We start from the raw sequence: 23,724 nt of genomic DNA, 5'->3' as shown, positions 1-23,724 counted from the left end.
AGACCTTTAGGTTGCCGCCTTATCTTAACTAAGTGAAAGGTACACTGTGTTCTTCTTTTCAGTTTTCCTATTGACACTCATCCTTAAAACATTTATGTTTGGAGACATCTTTTCTTGTATTCAAAATCCAAGGAGCATACAACTTGGCCTTTTACTTTATTACATGTTCTATTATCCTGAGGATGTATTTTGTTCTCTCTTCAAAGTGGTGAAATGATGAACTGATAATTTGGCACTGAGCCCCAAAGCACAAAATATTTTAGCCTTCACAAATAACGAACGGAACACTAAAGACTTTTTGTTCTTGTCGTCTACATGGCCCGCAATGGCCCACAAAAACAACTTGACTGCCTACATTTTGATTAGAGATTTGGGTATGTTAAAGCGGCTAATGTAGCCTCAAACCACTAACCTCAAGCAGAGATGAGGAGCGGGCTCTTTTAGCCACTTGAAGCAATTTATCTTCTATTTTGTGCAGCTCCCTCCGGAGCCGCAAAAGGTTTTATACAACGTATTTAATATATGCAGTAGTACTCCACAAGACCTGTAAACAGACTTTGATTGTAAATTATATTTGTCCATATACTGACATTGTTTTCTGAATTTGGGACTCGACTGTCCTGCACAGAGCCCTGACCTCAACCCCATCCAACTCTTTGAGATAATCAACGGCTGGTTGGCTCAACAGGCCTGATCGTCCATATAGCAGCAGCTTATGTGGCTGAATGGGAGAGCAAATGGCTGCAGCCAGCTGCCAACATCTTGTGGAAAACCTTTCAATGCATATTAATGCTAATTTTGGAATGATGTGTTCGACAATCACACGTAGGTATAATGTTTGAGTGTCCACATACTTTTGGCCTTGCTGTGTACAATTTAAATTCATAAAGAGAGAGGATTCAAATTAAATCCCTCACTTGTTATCAAACCCAAACAACAGCCTCATCTAATCACGCAGGGCGATATCATCATTTTAAATGCACACACACTGACACACACGCACACACTGACACACACGCACACACATAGTTTTACTGTCAGTTGCACACACAGTTTCCGCAGACACATATCCACTTTCTCCATTAACACTGCTCCTCACACACGCTCCATGACACACTGTTCAACACACTCTCTCCTTCACACATAAATCCCTCATACATCCGAACATGCTCTGCTGGCTTTCCATCTCCCCATCGAGCTCCCTCCGTGTCCCCCTCCCTCTCTCTCTGTGTTTCAGGGTAATGTGAGCCAGCAGCCGTAACACTGTGGTGGGGAGGAGGAAGGGGTGGTGTTGATGTATGGTGGAACTAAAGCAACCCTGCCGATCGATAATGTAAACAGGAGCGAAGAGAGGCGGTAAATAAGGCCGACTCCTGACAGAACTGTCTACCTCAGGTGACGGAGAGAGAGGAGAAGTAGGGGAGAGGGGGTGAGAGGAATATGTAATAGAGGAAGGGAGGGAGGAAGGGAGAGAGGTGGATAATGGAGGGATGAGAGAGACAAGGTAGGAGAGGGAGGGACAAATGGGGTTTGAAAATGAGAAAAGAGGAATGATGGGAGGATGAAATGGAAGAAGAGAGGAAGGAATAGGTGACGGAGGGATGGGGGAGAGGGCAATGAGGCGAGAGGAGAGGTGGGATGACTGGATGAGGTAATGGTGAGGGAGAGAGGCTGGCAGGGGGAGAAGTGACGACAAAGGACGTGGTGAGGGAAACGAAAAGAGTGAGAGGAGAGCTGGATGGAGGGGAAAAGAGATGGAGTCACAGAGAGGTGGAAAGATGATGGAGAGGGAGGAAACAGCAGTGAACAGATAATTGGGTTAGCAATGAGGAACAATTACCAATCATAGATTACAATTCAGTTTTAGTAGAAACACTGCCTGTACAGTGTGTGTGTGTGTGTGTGTGTGTGTGTGTGTGTGTGTGTGTGTGTGTGTGTGTGTGTGTGTGTGTGTGTGTGTGTGTGTGTGTGTGTGTGTGAGTGAGAATTTGAAAACAGTGTAGCAGTGACATTTAACAGATGAAATGTAGATGAATGACCACCAAGTGACCCACTGTTGAACCGCACCAGCACAGCACACACAGTACTGCACACACACACACACACACACACACACACACACACACACACACATTAAAAACACACACACACACACGCACATTAAAAAACACACACGCGAGTCGACCGAGTTGTGAACCTGGCCCACACACGTGACAACATAAACAGTCCCTCACTGCTGTATGACGATTACACTGTACTCATTTTGAGTTTGTGCTGTTCTTTTAATGCGTTCCTTCATGCGTGTCTGCATGTTTGACCACGGTAATTAAGCCCGTTTTTCTGTGAGTGTTTCATCCGCAAATTCACATGTTCCAATCCGTGTATGCTGCTATTTAAAGAGCAGCTTTCTCATACACTATAAATACAATTTTCGCCGCTTACCAAGTGGTGAATCACAATAGTGATTCATCTTATTGCCAGTTCTTGGGAGCTCTTAAATTGGCAGTTTTAAACCAGTGTTTTGTATCCTGATGTGACAGTATAACATAGGGTTTTCTTCAGTTTTGTACAAAATGTCACATTAAGCTGTCATTAAGGTACGAGGACTCCCTGATGTGGAGTTGTTTAGGCCCGTCTCTGTAATGAGCTGACTATTATCATCAGAATAGTTCACTAAAGATCAAGCTTAAAACAACCTGGTGAACATTAAGTAGGGCCAGGTGATGATTCAGGATTATCCTTTGTTAAATTTCAGCAAAATGATACAGTAATGATCTACAAGGTCCTATTTTCCAAATTAATAATTCTGAGCAAAAAATAACAAAATTCAAGTGTTTTTAGAGTGGAAACAATTAAAAGCTCACAGCTCTCACCTTCTCTTTTATTTTTACTAAATTAGCATATTTGGAATTTGGATTGTTGGTCAAACAAATCATAGAATATGTAGATGTCACCGTGAGCTTTAAAAAAATGAAGAAAGGAAAAAAAAAGATAAATTGTTGAACTTGCACTTTAGTCCATAATGAAAATAAAGCCATAATGTAGAAACAGTGTACTAGTGAGAGTACATTGTTGTTGGTGCAAGAAGGAGAAAAACGAAGTAGCTGGCTGATGTTGTGGCTCTTGACATCTAATTGGCCTGCAGCTCATTGAGAAGAGGGTCTGGAGGAGGATTAACATAGCTGGAGCGTCTGCATAGACACTGAGCTCAGATTTGGAAGAGATGTGGACTGAGAGGAGAGTCATTAGGGTGAGAGTGATCCTCCCAGTACAGATTACAGATTACAGATGTTTGTGTGAATTAGCCCCATGCGACTTCCAGGAGGATCATTAATGCTGAGAAGCTGTAGTCAAGTCTCCACACTAACACTCTTCTTCTTTCACAGAGCCTAACGTCGCGTTAATAAAACGTATGGACAACATTCGTGGGGCAAATTCAGGGAAAAATCAATATATCATGGATATCCCACTTTCATGCGATATGAAGGAAGTGACGTAGCATAAACCTCTGATAATCTATGCTATAGGAGAATATTAGTGTCAAATAGCCACGTCGATGTATAAACAGGCTTTGATTGCAGCACTTATTATTCTTTCTGTGTGGGTTTATGCACTCAGACTAAGTGATTTCTCAGAGGCAGCACTCTTTTTCATCAGCTACTAGTTTGATGAAGGACTGTCACAGTACACAGACAAGTTCCTTTCAATCTACATCTGTGGATTCCACTCTAAGCAGCACCAGTCCTTGGTGCACTCTTTCATCCACACACTTCTGGTCTTAGGGGGACACAGAGGCATCCCAGCATATAGTTTTTGATAAGTTTCCGTTGGTGTAAAGCTCCTCGTCTCCAGTTTAATGACTGCAGGAGGGGTATTTTCTGCTGAAAGTGCTGCTGTATTCAGAGGAGCAGGAGGAAGGCAAATATTATGCTCATGCGGTTCTCTTCAGCTCTGTGCAGTGTTTTTAATGTCTTTCAGCTTATTGTTTTGGTTTACGGTTCTTACTGATTATGTTATTATGTTTCATAGTTCTCATCAGTTGCATTTTCAAACACAGCTGGTAGCTGTTTTTGGCAAAAAAAAGCACAAAAAATTCCACTTCTGCTGGCTGTGTAAGTGTTTTCTAACATGTTTACCATATCAGCCTTATAAGGTGATATTATGTCATTGTTGTGTTTACAACTCACCACAAATGGCCAACATGGCCAAAACAAGTCAGTTAATGCAACTTTAATAATTAAAATAGTCTGCATAATGTTCATTTTCATGTTAATGCAAAGGAAAATAGAGAATTTCTGCAGGCACTCTTTTTTTTTTTTAGCAAAGCAAAATGATTAAAAATACTTTAAAATGTAAATCCACACTAGATATTCAAAGGAGTTAAACATAACTGCACTTGACTTTATGGGTTATGGGTCATGTCTCTTATTACAATAACCTACTACAAAATAACATTTGTCAAAGACGGTTATGTGTAAAACCTGTATTGCATGTTTTCAAAATGTTTCCTACCGCACTCATGTTTAAGAAGATCTAAAAGTGGTTTTAGATTGAAGCTTAAACTAAGTTTCCTCTGAACCAAGAGTCTCCTCTCTTTCAGCGTTCAATCACAACGGCTTTGTTATTAAGAGAAAACACAGTACAATAGGTTTTTGACACCCAGAGCTCTGTTCCACTATCTGGGTGTAATGAGCTGATCCTGCATCGCCAACCAAATATCTTCTATCGATTGTGGTTAGATGGCACAATGTCCTCGTCAATGGATACGACTACAACACATTCTAACCACAAACAAGCCTGTTAAGGGTGTCGGGGAATTGGACACAAGAACGCATTTTATGCCTCTGTTATGAATTCATGGTTTTGAAATAAGATCACCAGATCACATTTCAAAAAATCCCAAGCACTGTGTTAAATCTTTCTGCCTAATGGCCTCCTATCCTCCGAGGGCTGGATTAAAGAGCTGCTTCTGGGCTTCTTTTGGGCTGCAGCGTCTTCGGCTTGTGTGTGTGTGTGTGTGTGTGTGTGTGTGTGTGTGTGTGTGTGTGTGTGTGTGTGTGTGTGTGTGTGTGTGTGTGTGTGTGTGTGTGTGTGTGTGCTGTAGTGATGTCCATTTTAATCTAATTAATCATTAGCCTCATATTGTTTTGTTTTGTAAAAGAGATAAATCTGGCCCTCAAGGGGCGAGAGACTTGAGGCAATGATGCTGGTGAGATGAAATATTCAGGTGGATGTCAGCGTCTAAAAACAACAAGAATTTAGTTATTGTAGTTTAGAGGCAATAAAAACCCTTGAGTGCCGCTGTCATCATAACTCAGTCAAATCTGAACACACAGACACAATACCCATATTCTTAGATTTAGTGTGACTTACACTTTCCGGAAAATATTATCTCAGATGACCATCGCAAGCAGTCGTCCATAAATCCACAAAGAATTTATGGCAAATTAATGGTGAACAAGCGCAAATTCGCAGTAGCTGCGACCAGGTAGGCACATGCATCCGCACTTTCATGCATTCACACACAACCTCACAAACACTTGAAAACAATTCCATGTTTCAGCTTCCAGGGCCAAATCTGTGGTTGCCAAAGTGTGAACATCGTAAACCCTTGAGTGTAAAAATGAGTCATTGAAATCGGTTGAGAAATCATTTTTATCCGGATAAAAGGCAGCTCCCTTGTTCACCTGTGTTTGTTTACAGGCCAGTCCTGCCTGCTCAAATATGGCGACGACGGTGTATCACAGGAAGGGGCTAAAGCGGGCGATGGGCATCTTTGTATATGTGTTGGTTTTCTTTTATTTTGAGATCAATTTCACTCCATACCAAAGGGTGCTAATAAAAGCTAATTTGGCATACTTTTAAATGGGCCAAAACGTTAACAAATGCAGGCTAAAGAAAGTTGTAGCCCACAGCATAACTCACTGAATCAATGAACTTCCTGTTTACATTCCCTGAATGGCAACTGTACTTCCAAATCCTATCCTAAATTACGATTGGTTAATAATTCTGTGAAACCCTGTGAAAGCTATCACATCTGTTCTTGTTATATCAGTTTGGTTCTTCTCCATTGAAACTATTAGAAGTGAACACAGTGCCATACTGCAAAGTTTGTTGCACTGTTAGTGAGGTCTCCTTTTCTACTTTTCTACCCTTCTTATATGATGACTGTGCAGGTTTTAGGCTCTGATTGGGCTGTTTGGTGTCAGTAAAATCTGGCAACACTGCAGACCTGTCCAGTAACATCACTGAACTGCCACTTGATTCAAGACTAAGGTGTCAGCATTGATCTGTAGAGGGGGGAAAAAAAAACGTATTTCACCCCTATTCCTTACGCTCCATGTAAGACGTCTCAAAACTAAATTAAACGTGTTGTTGAGATGGATTTTATTCAGTGTGTGTGTGTGTGTGTGTGTGTGTGTGTGTGTGTGTGTGATGATTTGACTAGCTATTATCACAGCGTTGGTATTCACACTGAGAGCGACACGCTGAGCTTCATCAGAACGTGTGGTATCGGCGGTGTTGGCAAACAGAGGCAGAGTAAACCACGTTTCTCTCTGTTCTCGCTCAGCTTCTGTTTGTGAGATCCTCTGTTTCCTTCCTCTGTTTTCACTCTCTCTCTCTCCTCTGCCTTCCATTCAATACATTCATTTACCATTTATTTAATCAATTAGTCTAAATTAAAAAAAAAGACCTGGGCAAAACAATACATTCATTAACTTGACAGAGAAAGTATGCGGCGTTCCAGCAGCTACATAACACGGAAAGATTCGATATTATTAGAATTAGAAACGGCAAAATACATTGTTGCTGTAAAATTGCTGAGAGAGACAAAGGAAATGTGATTTTCAAATTCATACACGTGTGTAGTTCTATAAAGAGTAAAACATTTATGTGAGATTCATTTAAAATCAGCTAGTAGAGGACATAATACATCCTCTGGCAGCCATATTGGAGGTCATCAGCTCTTGGCAGTGGCAGCTTATGATACCGTTTGGTCAGGTACCTTGTGGGCTAATTGGCTGGAAACATTATTTGGGATCCAAATTATTGACTTCATAATTAATGACAAACACCCACAACGTTCTTTTACAGATGTCTCAGGGTTTTCTGCCCAGTTAAATATTTAAAACGACTTGCGTGCAGCATCTAAACCAGTGACAGCAGTGCTTTAATGGCTTCCAAGCGTGCTGTAAAAATCTAACATCTAATGCTATTACTTTACTGTATGTGGGGGATAAGATAAGGGCATGTCATTTGCAACCTGGTTACAGACTCAAAAAAAGAAGAATGAAGATGTAAATATGAATTCAGTCTGTGGCAAAAACATGGCCCTCCTTACATGCTCACAATAGGAGCCAGTTTTGATGTGAGGGTTCCTGTTTTGCTTCATGCGTGCTTTCTGTTTTCCTGGCCTGAGGGGGAACAAGTTTTACTCGCCTGCAACTGAGAGAATCTCTGATATTCAACACCTATAAGAGTAGGCTTTCGACAGAGGCATTGTTTTAGTCGTTTGGGTTTCAGGAAACAGCAGCTCATAAAGACCAGGTGTGACGGCTGATTACATCATCAGTTAAAGTCTGACTGTGTCACAGCCAAACCCAGAGGAAAGATAATACACATCAACACCACACATAGTAGACAGGACAACTTAGGACAGTTGTGTGACTGCAGAATCGGTGATGTGAGAGTGACAATATAGTGTCCATTCATAATACAACACCATATGCACTAAATTTGTGTTTAATTAATTGAATGGTGGACTTTGGCTTATGTTTTCGGGTACGTCCATATTATTAAGCGCCGAGTTGACGTGAACACTGTTTACAAGTCGTAAATTTGAAATTGTGATAACTCTGACATGACATCAATATGGCATTAATCTACCAAACTAAGTCATGTCAGTCAGCCAACATACCAGTTTAATTACTTAATTAAAATTAAATTAACTGATCTTATATTTGTAATTAGCATTATCATTTTAATGTTAGTCGATGGGATGGATGTTAAAATAACATCTAGTGGGAAACAGTTCAAGACTAAATATTTATATAGACTTTTTATATGAACGCTCAGGCTGAATGTTTCTGATTTGTATTCATTTTGTATTCATTTTTGATAAAAGACTAGTTTTAACATTGCTGCCATATAATAAACACTGAATAAATGTGATGTTCGACTGGGGAGATTAAACTCAAGGATGTGTTTTGCTTATGTTTTCTTTCTATCATCATATGTGTCACCCTGTAGTATGAAGTGTTTCATCTTCTCTTTTCTCGCTGTCTCTGCAGATGTGATCCACACTGTGGGCCCGATTGCACAAGGAGGAGTGGGAGAGGAGGAGAAGAAAGCCTTGAGGTTGTGCTACAAGAACAGCCTGACAACAGCTACCAAGAACGCTGCACGCTCTGTGGTGAGGACGGAGGGGTGATGGAAGCTGGGGATGGTTGCTAGGAAGAAAACAGGACGGTAGAGAGCAAGGATGAAGAGATACTGAGTTGTTTGTTTTAGCGGAGGAGAGAACAAAGGCGTGCAGAAACCTGAGAGATTAGATTAAAACAGGAGGTTAGAGGAAGAGAACCACCGAAGACTGGGACACGGGAAAAAAAAGGACAAATGAGAAGAAAGAAGGAAAAGGGAGAGAGAGGGAGTCATGACTGTAAAAGAGAGAAGAAGATTCATCACATGTAGACTTTTCAAAGGACACTACATTCAGACGGAGATAGTTAGAGAGAGGCGAACAGGAGCTGCCGGTAAGACTGTTGAGTCGTAAAAAGGTTTTATGATACACACCAGGCGGTGGTTTCACAGCAGAATGAGGTGTTTCAAATCAAAGAAAAACACCAACGCAACATGAAAATAAAGTCAGAGGTACAGTAGCAGAAAGACTAGTGCTGAGAGTTTGTAGTTTCACTTCTCAAGAGTAGCCTTTAAAAACACTTTGAGTTAAGCGATTAGAGCATTTATTTTATTTGTTTTCATTTAATTTCTATTACATGCTCACAATGTACCTTCAAAAACGTAGAGGCGTAATCACAACGTCTTGATTTAATTGATACTGTAATATAAAGTCAAGTACATTTTTATGGGTTTAGCCCAAACTTACATATTTCCATTTTGTTATTAGTTGACTTCTGTTGACTTCTGTTTACCTTTTGCCCTGAGGAGCCTGTGAGTCGTGTCTGCTCTCACCCCGAGTTGCCAACTCTGCAATCTGGTGAAATGAAGAGATCTGGAGACACTGAGACCTGGCATCTGCTCGTACCGCACGAATTGACAGCAGTTTGAGAATCTGCCAGATTTGATTTGCTTTGAAGTTTACTGGCTTCTATTCTCAACTCCAGCGGTGTGCCATGAACCTGCCTGACATGGATCTCAATGACTTAAAGTTGTAATGTTGACGATTTGTGTACAACAAAACATTTTTCAAACTTGACATTGACATTTTTCAGAAATAGGCATTCAATGTATTTTTAGAAAATACTTCACCATTTAGCAGTTTTCATTGTTTTAGGGTAAAGTTTGACTTTCCCTTCTAACTCACCTCCTCACTCAGTTCCTGCTGACTATACTGGTCACACAGAGGCATCTTTGTAAATGAATTTCAACGTAAGTGATGGTGGACAAAATCCTTCTTTCTGTGTAGAAAAGCGTTCTAAGGCTGAATCTTAGTTTCAAAAATACATCCACCAAAGTTAGTCTTTTAGTACTTTATTCTTTCTTTGCGTTTCTAGACTTTGTTCACTTGCTGAGATGCGTTCAAGGGTGTTTCTAACAAAAAGAAGGATTTTGGTACTAAAAAGACATTGAACGTCTCGTTTTGGCCAGTATGCATAGGAAGAACAATGAAAGTGCTTTCAAAGTGTGAGGACTATTTTTTTTTTTTATTTAGGTGGGGGGGCATTTTTTGCCTTTATTCTATAGGGAGAGTAGAGAGATGACAGGAAACAAGGGAGAGGGAGATGCAATGAAAGGTCCCCAACCGGATAAAGACAACAATGAAAACATCCGAACCGGAGGCTTGGTGGTTCATGGTTCACGGCATCTTGACCCCTAATAGAATCGTTTTAAGACCTGCTGAAACAGGTGACTTTTATTGTGGAATAGACACATTGAGCTGCAGGAGAAAGGATCTTACTTCTCCAGCACCTCTCCAACACTTTGTCAGTCAATGTAAACAACTCCTTTTTCAAGTCTGTCCTGAAAATGGATCACGGTCACTCACAGCATGATGACAAAAAAAATGTAGTGTCTTAATGTGACACAATTATTGCTTTCAGGCCGTGGTGTGTTAGGATGTTTTTCTGTTACAGGTTTATTTTTAAACCTCACTTGTTGTTGCCAAAAGAAACCACCGGTGTTACCAAATCAACCAGGACTGGAATGTTGTAGATTATAACATTATAAATGTGATAACATCGATGGTCACCACGTCTCAGTTATTATCACTATATCAATGTCTGGTTAATGTCATTTCACACCGGGTCTCCTTAACAAAAGATGATCGACAGTTTGGTCTTTAAAGAGTAGTGAAAGTCAGAGAGAGAAGAAAAGCTGCCGTATAAACAATTAGGAGAAAGACTCCGTTGAGATCCAGAAGAGAGATCCAGAAGAGAGATCCAGAAGAGAGTCATTTCTACGAGTGTGTGTGAGATGAAGGCAGACTGTTATGTGATCAACAACAAACTGTAACCACTTTGTTTGTCATCTCCACCCTGCAGGCTTTCCCCTGCATCTCCACTGGAGTCTACGGTCAGTGTGTGTGTGTGTGTGTGTGTGTGTGTGTGTGTGTGTGTGTGTGTGTGTGTGTGTGTGTGTGTGTGTGTGTGTGTGTGTGTGTGTGTGTGTGTGTGTGTGTGTGTGTGTTATCATAGCTGTACCTCAAGTGTTTGTGTTTCTCAGGGCTTTATACTCAATATTTTTTCTTTGAGTGAGAAAGAAAAAAAAATCAATTTTCATCCAACAACGGTATTTCTTTGTTCCTGTGTTTATACGCTGTACACACTGCTGGGGATGTTTTCCATCACATGCTTGTTTCCAGTATCAGTCTGTCTGTTTAACCAGAGTGCTGAGCCGCCCTTCGCCACTTGTCACATTATCTCCTGCAGCCCAGGGGTGGTTCTCAGATTAAGGCCTTGGATTAAGACTGGCAGATTAAGATAGATTAGGCCGGAGATCGTGTCAGATTGACTGTAATCCCCCTTCACACTGACAGGAGAGAGAGTTAAGGATAGTGCTTAAACACTCCCTGGGGTACGTTTGGGTGTGAGGGCCGGCTGTAAACACTTCTCCCTTGTTGCTTGAGAGGAAAAGGCCAAAGTTCCGATTGACTCAGTGTGTTATCCACGTCTTCCTCGCTGTCTCTCTGTTTAGCTCATCTTTTTAAGAGTTCATCCAAACTTTTTTTCTTTCGCCCTTACGAAAAACAAGAAACAAAATTGTCTAAATTTGAGATGGATTTAACAGCTGTTAAAGGTACCTCTCACTGTGTCAGCCAACGTTTGATGTAATTATAAGATAATGGAGGGGAGACAGTTCTGCCAGCCAATACTAGTTTTTAAATAATGCCTCCTCAGAGTCTGTTGTGAAGCACTAAAAAACAAATATATGTTGATTGAATTGAGGAACCATTGTGGAGGAATGTGCTTTACAAACATATAGTAGTCATCCCAGTTCATCAAATACTGGCTATTTAAGTCAGGACACACCCACACACGTGTCTTCTATCAATCTGGCTGACTAGACCTCGTTAAAGTTTAGGTGGGAGGACCTGTGATGCGACTTACATGCAGTAATCCCATTTTTACATTTGTTTTTCTCCCGTTCAGGAAGTGTTGTGTTCTTGTGCTACACAGGAGTTGTAGTAAGTGGTCGGGGGAGATGGTGGACAAACAGAAAGCAGGATTGTGTCGCCGTAGTCCAGGGTTTGCATCCTGAGGTTCAATAAGGGCTACTGAGCGCTTGTAAAGACCATGATTGTTGTTAATTTTCTCTACAACCAGTAGTGCAGTGTCTAGTGTGAGCTCTTGAAATCTACAGGGCCTATTTATTAGTAGTGTGTTATAAACACAGTGTAGTGTATCGCGATGGGACCCCTGTTAACTGTTACACCGCAGAATGGCGTGCTCTGGGTGGACCTTGTTTATTCATTTTAAAGATGGTTATTCATCTGATGAATGACACTATTTGACATTATTATTATCTATGGAAGGAAAACGTTGCTGTTCCATCAAGCAGTGAAATAGTTTATATAGAGTAACATAAGCTTACATCCCTTGCAGTGTGTGTATTTGGTGCTAAAACACTGCATTGTTCAGTGCTAATTTGCGTCCTCACATATTCCCCTTTTGTTCACATGTTGGACACTCTCCTGATGTATAGAATAATTACAGTATAATCACACAGTATGTGTTTGTTTGTGGCTGAGGAGTTTGGCCTGATGATGAATGTTTACTGCCTTTATGTTGAGTCTCCAGCAGTGGGGGTAATTTCGCAGCACAGAAAGGTCTCGGTCGCTGAATGAATATTGAAGAAGCTCGGTAGTCTTTCTCCATCTGTCTGCTCGTAACCAACAAGTGTGTTTCGGTGTTTGCACCTCGCCGGAATAGGCGAGTCGGGATGAGAGGAAGTGAGAATACACAGAGCACCGAGTGATAGAATAGTGGAAAAATAAAAACAGTGCAGACAACGACCTAATGCAAACACCCAGATCTGACGCTGCACCTGTTCTTGCAACTATTTGTATATTTTTGTTTGTGCAGGATATCCACCGGAGCAGGCGGTGCACGAGGCGTTAGCAACTGTGCGGGAGTATCTGGATGAACATCACGACGAGGTGTGTACGTGTGTGTTTGTGTCTGCATCATTGGCAATTTTTCCCTCCCATTTCCTCAAGGTATTATTTCTTTCACAGCTGTTGTGTTTGTTTTCTGGTGGGAGCGAGGAGAAGGGTGCATTGAGAAAACACATACACGCACGCGCACAGTGACACACACACACACACACACACACGCACACACAAACATACATTTAAACACACACTCCAAAGTTCTGGCTCTCATGCTCATGGCCAAGTCTGCGTTTTAATTGGCTCCTTGCGGGACTAAATCCGACTAACACAAAAACACACACACACACACTTACTTTCTCTCCGGAGAAACAGCGGGCGGAGAACAGACAAAATGATGGAACAGATGACTGGAGGGGAGAGGGGGGAGGAGGGGGGAGATTAGAACAAAGAGGAAACTTTCCAATCAGTCGTTAACATGCTCTAAACTCTCCTCCCCTCTTCCTCCTCTACTCTTCAGGTCTCCTCTCACTCTTCTTTTCAATCGTTCTTTTCGTCTCTAACCACCGTGCTGTATCACCTCCCAGAGAGGGTGTTGACGATGTTATTGTTAAAGCTGGCGTCTCCAGAGTCTCTGTAGCAATACCAGTCGACTGATGCCGTCAGCCGCGCCGAGCTCAGCCAAATGAACATTAAACACGTCTCACCGCGGAGGACTACAGTCAACAAGACTTAAACGGCTGAATACAAGACCAGAAAGCCAAATCAGCGCGCCTCTTATTTAAACTCAGAAATAGTTCCACTGTGTGTTTTTATTTTTTTTATTTTGAACAAACAAAATGGTGAAACAGAGTTTATTTGCAAGCAGACTGTTCACCAGAGGAGGTTTATCTTTAATTGAACCCGCTCCATTTAGCATTTTTTTTTTTTTTACACAGTGTTGTGTTGGTCTCACTCTGGCTTGGAGAGCTGTAATATAGAAAATGAAATTGAAAATTACACACCCAGTAAGACAAACAAAATGGACTCAAGACACGGGGCAATGTGCCAACACCCTGCATCAAGTGTAATAATAAATACCATGAATCATTTATTCGTAAAGCACCAACTAAACTGTTGCAAGAAAGTAAAACCCTTTATAAATGTTATATTTTACAAATTTGATTCCCAGTTGACCTGAAAGTTTAGAAAAAACTGATTTATAATAATAATAAACTTTGTTTATTGAGCACTTTTCTAAACAAAGTTACAAAATGCTTCACTAAAGATATTAAAACCAAACAAGGCAGATATAATGTGAATACGGCTAAAGGTTATGAGCACAGAGGAACTAAAGACAGTAAAATGAATAAGATCAGATGAGCTAGCTGGCTAATTCCAGCCACATAACGAGGTACAGCTACGGTCTCATGCTGATTCCTTTTAAAACATGACTTTTGTCAAAGGTATCTTATATGCACTCGACAGGCTTTCCCGTGGGGAAACCCTACACAGTGGATGTTGCTGGTCATGACAGAGCTTACCAGTAATCCCTCAAACTATTAGATCATGTTTTCCTAACTCTTGGCTTCAGAAAAAAAGATACATGTTTAACATCTACGGTTCTATAAGAAGGGCAAACTCCAACTGCTGCTGAGGATCATGTGATACAACTGAAAGCTCCAGAGCAGCTGCTAAATGGACCTCAGGTCATTTTCAAACATAAATCAAAATCATTTTATATATAATTTACACATTCTCACATGTACATTGAATTGCCTAATTATGAAATACAGGTCAGTGAGGGGAAATCTGTGCAAGATGTGAAAAATAAGCTTTCTTGTTCTCAGACTTTCTGTTTGAGAAGAGAGTGTTTACATGCTTTGAAGGCAGTTCTGAGAGAGCCCATAACACTCACTCGATGTTATTGTTAGCTTCTCCAGGCTCCCTGTTACAATAGTATAAAAAATTAGCTCCCCACTGCCACCGCTTTTCTGGAGACCATTTTGCATTTCTCCTCGCAAGGCGTTTGCTTTAATTTGAATGGGGGAGGCTGAACAATTGCACAAGTGGATGCAACTCGATGTGGAGGTTAGGGATTTCAAACCTTAGCCCAGGGGATGTAGTTACTTACCGCACATTTCCATATCTTCTCTTTTAGCCTCCATTCAAATCCTGGCGAGTGAAGGTAATTGTGCAACAAGCATTAGGCTGAAACACACTGGCTGCAGGCTAGCAGGCTGCTGAGAGCAATGGCAGTTAAACTTCCACACCAAGCAGGAAGTGATAGAAACAGCGGGGCTATAAATTGCCCTGCTTCGCACCAAAACGGAAAAGTCTAAACCTTTGTAGAGACATTAGGGAGGTAATAATGTTTGTTAGAGGCTGAGAAAAAGGAGTACACTGGGGAGCTTATATCCCTGGAAACATGTTTTTTTACTGTAACTACAGTAACTTTAAACATCAGGCTACATATAGCACTGTGCTCTGTACTGTATGTCCAGCTTTACAGAATATAATGTAAATATTATAGACTGCAGAGATATCAAGAGCACAGAGCATAAAGATTGTTTATTGCTATAAAATAGCTGCACTCACTCGGCCAGTGTCTTAATATTTTTTGAAAGCTATTATCTTTATGAGTGTGTGTGTGTGTGTGTGTGTGTGTGTGGGGGGGGGGGGGGGGGGGGGGCGTTGGAGAAACTGACAGCCTTATGCCAAAGAGGCAACACACAGTGTAACACTTAGGGGCATGCACAAATACACAGTTACAGAGTTACTTATCTCTCCCTTATACACACATCCAGACACAAACACTTTTGCAATATAAGTACTTATAGACCTACACAGGAACTGATATTGTCTCTAACACACACACACACACACACACACACACACCCACAGAGTACACTTCCAGCACTCTGTCCTCAGCACACAGTGTAATATGCGCTGTGTTGTGGCATGATAATAATAGGAAGCTAATAGGGGAGTAATGGACTGATGCATTAGCTGCCTTCTCCTGATATTGCCGCCACACAATGTCACACACTGTTACACTGTTTCCCTCCTGCTGTTGATGAATTCACGTGTACTGCATATGCTTGTAATAAAGGTCAATGTGTGTGTGTGTGTGTGTGTGTGTGTGTGTGTGTGTGTGTGTGTGTGTGTGTGTGTGTGTGTGTGTGTGTGTGTGTGTGTGTGTGTGTGTGTGTGTGTGTGTGTGTGTGTGTGTGTGTGTGTGTGTGTGTGTGTGTCAGCTGGACAGAGTCATCTTCTGTGTGTTCTTGCCGAAGGATAAGGAGCTGTATTTGCAGACCCTCCCGCTCTACTTCCCTGCTGGTGAGTAGTCTTTCACCCACACACACACACACACACACACACACACACACACACACACCCACACCAACACATACAAACTCTCATATATACAGTGATGACAGCTTTGCTTAGCTCAATATGACTTCACACACAGTGGTGTGATAAATACTCTGCTTCATCCTCTGTGTGCTATTTGCACATCCATGCATCCACACATACATAAGGGTCATTAGATACATAATAGTACGTATATATAGCACACTTAATTGTGTTTAATTGCATCAAATAAACATATACTTTGCTCCCCAGACACACATGCATTCAGTGACATTTTAAACCTTTCAATACACATAGGGATGCACAGTGGCTGCAACCTACCCATGTTTAACAATTGATTTGAAAGCACAAATGCACACTCAAGCGAGCATGTTCAGAGATCCAACACTGACATACAGTCCATGTAATGTATGTATTCTGTTTATTGGCATGGCCTTTTCCATAGCTTACAACCTGAGAAACGTAATATTTCTTTGGATTTCTTTGATTTATTCAATCAATTAAATATATTTACAAATGTACATTTGTTCTGGTGAGTTAAGACACTGTTAAATGTTAAATAGTGATACAAGGTTACACATATGTCATGAATGTTATGGTCTGAAATTACCTCAGTCAGCGACAAAGTAGAACAAACAAGATAAGATGCACAACATTTAGTTTTTCTTTTTAGATTTATTGCACCACTAAAAATGAGACATTGTTATTTTCCTTTTCTGATGTATTTATTGGAACAGCCATTCACATATTTTTTATTGTACTAAGTACAATATGCATACCCAGATTGAAGAACACAATGAGGATTCAAAACATGTTCATTATTGACAGTAGCTTGTGATCAAAACGTTCAAGGGTTAGAACCATAAATAAAAAAAAACAACGCAACAGTAAAGTTAGAACATTTGCTTTCTTTCTGAGAGTTAGTTAAGATCGATACATGTCACATGTCTGTATGATGAATATGGAGCTGGATGTTGTTAGCTTAGCTTAAACATTGGAAGCAGATAGAAACACGTAGCCTGACTAAAGAGAAATATAGAAATATCATTTTCTTTATTTAGTGGAATTGTGAGCTGCTGGATAGTTCTTTGCCAGCTATCTTAACGTGTACATAACCACCACCCCCTGAACTGGAGCAGTACATGCACTGATTTACATAGAGCCAAGATGGATGCAATCAGATTTGTGATCTGGCTAACAGAGATACGCTCTTTGAGTTATGTCATCACTTTGCAACTCTTCTTCTCCTGTAACGGTATTATGGTACCTGACTGGAAAGTTAGCGCCACCTAATGCTTACGTTGGTGAATCAACTCTTAATATTTGCATAGTGGATGGAAACATGCATTCATTTGCATTTTCATTTGCCGATGTTCTGAAAATGTGGTCAAAATTTGTGCTACATTTTGATGAAAACCTGCCTACTGTGCCTTGCGGTTGTTCTGATCTCACTCTTAAAAAGTGAGCAAATGAGAATCTGTGTGTGTGTGTGTGTGTTTGTGTCTGTGCTGTGTGTGTCTGTGCTGTGTGTGTCTGTGTGTGCGTGTGTGCGTGTGTGTGTGTGTGTGTGTGTGTGTGTGTCTGTGCTGTGTGTGTGTCTGTGTGTGCGTGTGTGTGTGTGCGTGCGTGTGCGTGCCTTTCTTTTCCAAGTACAGTGTGCAAGATGACATTTGAGAACTTTCATACATTTCTTAGCCAGTCATCTGTGCTTTGCCCTCATTTCTGTGTCCGCCCCTTTTAGCCTGACCAATGACAGCTTATTGTTCAGGTAACCAGCATGGTGTGTGTCAACATGTGCAGTTTGGTCTGCTTGTAGATGGGCAGTCTTAACCCCTGTGTGAAATGTAAGTGCTATATTCAGAGAGGAAACCTTGACATTCCTCCAGCCTGGATTGACAATATTTGCACCTCAGATGGCTTTTTGCATTGGGCACTGCTGGCCTCAAGCTAGCTAGTTAATGAAACTGTTGGTGAGGACAAAAATATTTCAAAGCTCTTCCTCTGAAGGTGAAAAGTGTCTGGCTTGAATACAAAAATAACAACCACATTTCTAGCCTCCAAGGTTCCTTCTTCAATCAAGAAGTCCTGTCTCACCTGCTTTTCAAAAAAGACTAAACGAAAGTTGTGTGCCATCATTACAGATTGATCTGCATTGTTAAATGAAGTTTAGTAAATACGTAAATTTTCTGTTGGCTCGAACTGTGACATGATGACTCCACCCATTTGTTTTGATTACACCCGTGATTGATAGTGTTATAATACCGAGCAGTCTGGGCTCCTAAACATGATCAGTCATTCACTCAATTATTCAAATTAAGCATTGGTCTTACAACTGCAGCTTTAACCTCTAATGTCTTGCTTTACCGCTGCTATAAATCAAACTCACCTCTCGCCTCCGAAACATTTTGAGAGAGAGGTCTCAACCATTTCATGCTTTCTGCTTTTATAAAACTGTTTTGCTTTTGTTTGGCACACAGCTGCTGCAAAAGCCAAAATCAAGACCAACAAAATGATCAGAAAGTTGCTGCAAATTTTCACCTCCACAAGTGTTGTGCAGCTGCTCGGTCCTGCGTCTCATCTGGTAGAAATCTCACATTTATCTGAATTATTCAGATGAAGCAGGGTCACTTAAACTCTAATGTTCTCAGTTTAAAAAGTTGGCGAGGTAAACAACTGTGGATCTGAATTAGTGTCTTTTATAACCTGCCGCTGTCTGTGCTTTTAGACCTTACAAAGCAATTAGAATAATCAAGTTTTGTTCATGTTTATACTTACAGTTTACAGAGTTGTGTCTCATAAAATAAAAGCTATTCATTAACTGAAAAAAGAAGACGGTAACACCAAAGATAAAATACAACACAATAAACAAACTAAATCTTGCAGCATGAACAACAGAAAAGCCGATGCAGAGAAGTTTGACATTGAAACTAAAGCAAGGAGTGCTGTGTTTCATTTTAAATGGAAGAAGGGTTTTCATGGTCTCGGTGGCAGTAAAGCCGAAGCAACAGATAAATGCCCTGGGGTTTAAATATATCACCCTGTATATCATTAATATGCATGCTGCTTAACAGTTCAAGGCTATACATAGACATTATGCATTTAACGTCATTTTCTCACCTTTACAGTTCAGTATGTTTGAAGACACGTTTGCCAAAAAAGCAGCAGACGAGATGAAAAAGACACCATGAACTGAAGATATGAAGTGTTTCACATATGTGCCCAGACAGACGAGGAGTCAAAGAAGAGCACAAGAGGAAAGAGGAGCAGCCTATTAAAAATAAGAGCAGAATCCAATCAACTCTGCAGCCGTATCTCCCACATAAGCTTTACAGACAGACGTTGGGTTAAGAGTCTTAATTTTTTTATCTTTTTGCAGACAGATCCGACCAGTAGTGGCCAATACCAGGAAGGATTTCTCTCTCATTTCAATAGGGGCCTCAGAGGAGATCAATAGCTAAAAATAATGGGATCTCAGACTGCGATGCCCTTGTACTCTCTACTTTGTACAAAAAAACTAAATATGAAGGAAGTTTACAAAGAAGTGTTTTGTAGATAAAATGTAACAATGCAGAAGTAGCCACCTCACACTAATATAAAATATGAAAAAATATGTCAGTATGAGCTAAAGGGATAATGATGATGGCGTTCTATATTTTCTTATTCTTAATAAAGCCTATGAAAATGCCGGAACCAACAATTGACCCGACTAACAAGTATTTAGCCAAAGCCTGAGGTATCTTTTTTCCTGCCGTAGAGCTCCATTGTTGTCCAGAAACTATTAAAAACATATCAATGAGCCACACTTGGTGGCATGTTCCTACATCACATTTGAGTCATCATACACTGTTTTGCTGCCGGTAATACTCACTAGAGCATTGAGCTGAAAATAGTTAGCTGAAGTTTGTCCACAGCTGTTTTAGGAAATTATTTAGCCTTTTAAAAAAACACAAGACTACATATTTGTAACTTTTTTTGAAGGGTCTATATCTTCTGTTTGGATGCCACAGACAGTGTAGGGAAGCTGGTTTATTTTGGTTTTGTTCTTTTAATGAGATTTCTTGACAATAAGTAAAAAATAGAATAACACCAGCCTCGTCCTTTAACTTTTTGGAATAAATCTCAGTTTCCTGTACAACACCGAACCCAAGAATTTGGGGGGAAATACGGCAAATTAATATCAATGTTGTTGCGGCTGATTTTTATTTGGCCGCAAAGAAAAGGCATTTTGTCTTCAGTTCATCTCTATGGACAGATTCTGCACTCACATGTAGAATCTGTAAGAAACATGAAAGGTTTTTGGCATCAGAAACGTTGTAGTTTCTGATGCCAGTTTTTTAGTCTGATTGTATTAACCAATCACTTTTGAGCAGGCTTTGGTTGACTGCAGGTAAACAGTCCATGGGGAAAGCCAGAGAGGCCGAACTCATTGGCCGAAATCTGGCAAAGTGTCCATACAAACAGAATTTACCAAGTAAGTTCTTGATCACTTAAAAGCTGCGATAATAAAAGTGAAAGGTGTCAAGGTGTTTATATATAACGAATACTGAAACAAGAATCCATCCAGCTTTAGAGTGAGATGGCCTATTTTTATTTCTCTGAACAAGCAACAGTTTCAAACTGTGACACGGCATCAACTGTTCACTTGAAGCATGAAATCAACACTGTCACATCTTCACACTGGGTTGGTTGTCTAAAAAGGTTATTTTCCCAAAATACAGGTGTGTTCTTAAAAAAAAAAAAAAAAATCCTACACTGGCTGTTGGTGTGTTTCTCCTCTAATGGACCTACAGCAGATTTTAGCAGCAGTGAGCGAGCAGTAGCGGTGCTTGGCTGGTAGATGGACCGGAACTGTCTGCTGCAGGCAGGCCTCCAAGTCTCCACTATAAACCTTATGTGTCTCCAACACCTGGATCGACCCACACAGGCTGTCTGTTTGATGTGTATGTGCGTGTGTTTGCATGTTTTCTGTGTGTCTTTCTTTAGCCATGCTGGACTGAGAGTGACTAATCCGCATTAACAGATCCCTCTAAAGCAGACGCTCCAAAAGCCAAAATGCTATTAACTGCTGCATGACCAAGGTAAAGTGCTCTCTTCCCTTGTTTTACAATTTGTTTTGTTTTTTCTCTCTCCCACCGCCAACAGAGGCCACAGTGAAGAGTAAACTCTGAGAGAGTGGATTGGTGTGGTTGCTGTGGATACAAACCACTACGCTCAACATTCAGATGCCTCCTTGTTGTTGTCGCAGATCAAGACCTTCTTCAGCAGGCAGATAACTTCTAAATGGATGATTGCTTTTTTTGAAGTGCTCGCTGGCTCTTCTGCAGATGTTGATTAGTTCCTGTTTTTCCAACGAATGATTGAGAGAGATGTCTTGAAAAATGTGACCTTAAGCTGCACTCTAACTTGACCTTTATTTGTCTGTGATCAGCTTTGCATCAAGCTATGAGTTATGTGTCCTGAGCTATTTAAATATTGGGATTCCAGTGTGTGCATTTGTGTGTGTGTGTGTGTGTGTGTGAGACGATGACAAAAGCTTATTAAAACGAATCACACAGGCTCTTAGTGTGTATGATTTGATTATTTCTAGGGATGCGATACGAGTCAGTGAACTGGGGCATCACAAGGGAACACTTTACATGAACATTTACTTTTTAGCTTCCTTGCATCTGAACATGGAGACAGAAAGAGGGACTTTGTTCATCTGCCAGCAGTGGTGGAAAGTAAGTACTTTACTGAGGTAGCTGTACTGTAGTTTCCAAGAGTATTTCTACTTTATATTAATAATGTATTATAATGCATTTTTTGTTGTGTGACAATTTATTTTTGCTTTACCTGTACTTTTAGTATACTGTTACTTGAGTAAAGGATCTGAATACTACTTTCACAATTTTTCACTTGCATACCTTCCTCTTTTTTTGGACGACCCAAACACCTGTTCATTTTCAACAACAAGCATCAATCTTCCCTCTTTCCTTCCTGTTTTCTCGGTGTTTCCGTTTTGTCTCCATGCTTTCCAATATCCCATCCACCCTGTCTGGCTCTCTGTCAGAACTCACCATATGTGTATTTATGCAAGCACCATCATGCTTTTTCATACCGCGCATCTGTATGAGTTGCTAAGTGTCTGTTGCAGGATGTGGCAGTCACGTGTCGGCGGGACGCAGGCGGTTATTTGCGTGAAGCGAATTGAGAGTTTAGCAAGCCACCGTCCCACCCCTCGACTTTCATCTGCCAACAACCATCTTTATTGATTCCAAACAATCTGCCACGGTAGTGCAGACGTACAGGGAGGAGGGGAGTGTAGTTTTGGGACAAAGGAAGTAAAGGGGATGAAGGGGGAAAAATAGACTACAAAGAAAATCAACAGGAAATTGGGAGAAAGTTCCTTTTTTTTATATATATATATATATATATAAAAGCCTCATCTGCCACAAAGGGATTGTCTTTTCCTCTGCGGAGCTCTTTGATTCCCTCTCTGTCTGGGACTCCGTCTCTTCTCTGTCCTCCTCTTCATCGCTCGTTCTCGCTGTTTTACTCTACAGGATGGTGGAAAAAAATAAACAGATGGAAGAGGGGGGGGGGGATAAAGAGACGGAGAGAGGAAGGATGTAGGAGTTCAAACAGAGAGAGGGGGAGGAAAGAAAAAAAGGTGGGGATGAGAGGATGCAGAGCCGGAGGGAGGATGCAGAGATGGAGGGGGAAAAGAGGGATGGAAAGCATGATGAATTCATCTAAAGGCGTTCTTTTTTTTTTTTTTTAATAAGCAGCAGACTGTGAAGCTACTCTCCAACCAGTCACTCTGAGTAATGAGAGAGAGAGAGAGAGAGAGAGAGAGAGAGAGAGAGAGAGAGGGGATGAAAAGACAACGAGACTCATTATCCTCCGACCAATTTTCATCACTGTCCCGTCAGTAATCTCTCTGTCTCTCTCTCTGTGTGTGTGTCTCTCTCTCTCTCTCTCTCTCTCTCTCTCTCTCTCTCTCTCTCTCTGTCTCTGTCTCTGTCTCTCTCTCTCGCTCTCTCTGTGGGACACAGCTCTTTTTGAAAATGACAGATGAAGAACTATTACACGCTAACTGTTTCATTGACTTGAAGGCTGATTCCCTGCCTTCTCCTTGAACATACACTGATAATCCGGTCGGCCCAGGAAATGACTTGCTGCACGCGGCCCGCCAACGCACCTGTGAGTGTGTGTCGCCTTCAATAGTTAAAGACTTTGTGTGTAAAAGGGTGTTGAAGTGTGTGTGTGTGTGTGTGTGTGTGTGTGTGTGTGTGTGTGTGTGTGTGTGTGCGCTGAAAAATGTCCACTGCTTGTTAGGTTGACGGCATCCGACGGCAGTGAACTCTCAGGTGTTTGATGAAAAATAATTTCAGGCTTGATGACTGCTGGTGCTGACTGTGTTCCTTTCAGTCTAATACAGTACGTTACTGCCTTGTCAACATTTTCTTGCCACTTAAACATATTTGCTGTTGTTGTGCTTGAGTTTCTTTCAGCAGGGAGACAGAACAAACTTCCAATTGTAAGTCTGTATTTTCTATTATTGCTTTTCAATTTTGAATCTAAGTAGCTTTTATTCAGACTCT

At 40.9% G+C, this 23,724-nt stretch overlaps 1 protein-coding gene across 3 annotated transcripts in view; it reads left to right on the top strand.

Moving 5' to 3' along the window:
• The window catches only part of macrod1 (mono-ADP ribosylhydrolase 1), a 98,425-nt gene extending 76,727 nt beyond the window's left edge, over positions 1-21,698 (top strand). For 2 of the 3 annotated variants that reach the window (XM_068714951.1, XM_068714948.1), the window contains 5 exons: positions 8,292-8,413; positions 10,722-10,752; positions 12,762-12,835; positions 16,024-16,105; positions 21,284-21,698. In XM_068714951.1, coding sequence (XP_068571052.1) covers positions 8,292-8,413; positions 10,722-10,752; positions 12,762-12,835; positions 16,024-16,105; positions 21,284-21,309 — 335 coding nt within the window. In that variant the 3' untranslated portion in view covers positions 21,310-21,698. Of the gene's footprint in view, positions 1-8,291; positions 8,414-10,721; positions 10,753-12,761; positions 12,836-16,023; positions 16,106-17,882; positions 17,910-21,283 lie in introns of all 3 variants that reach the window. The other variant, XM_068714949.1, reaches the window with a different exon arrangement.
• Positions 21,699-23,724: the final 2,026 nt, after the last annotated feature.

The sequence above is a fragment of the Cebidichthys violaceus genome, unplaced genomic scaffold (assembly GCF_023349555.1).
Source record: "Cebidichthys violaceus isolate CVI_PGR_0920_01 unplaced genomic scaffold, fCebVio1.0.p SCAF_2, whole genome shotgun sequence".
Lineage (NCBI taxonomy): Eukaryota > Metazoa > Chordata > Actinopteri > Perciformes > Stichaeidae > Cebidichthys > Cebidichthys violaceus.
This window is presented reverse-complemented; position numbering and strand designations above follow the sequence as displayed.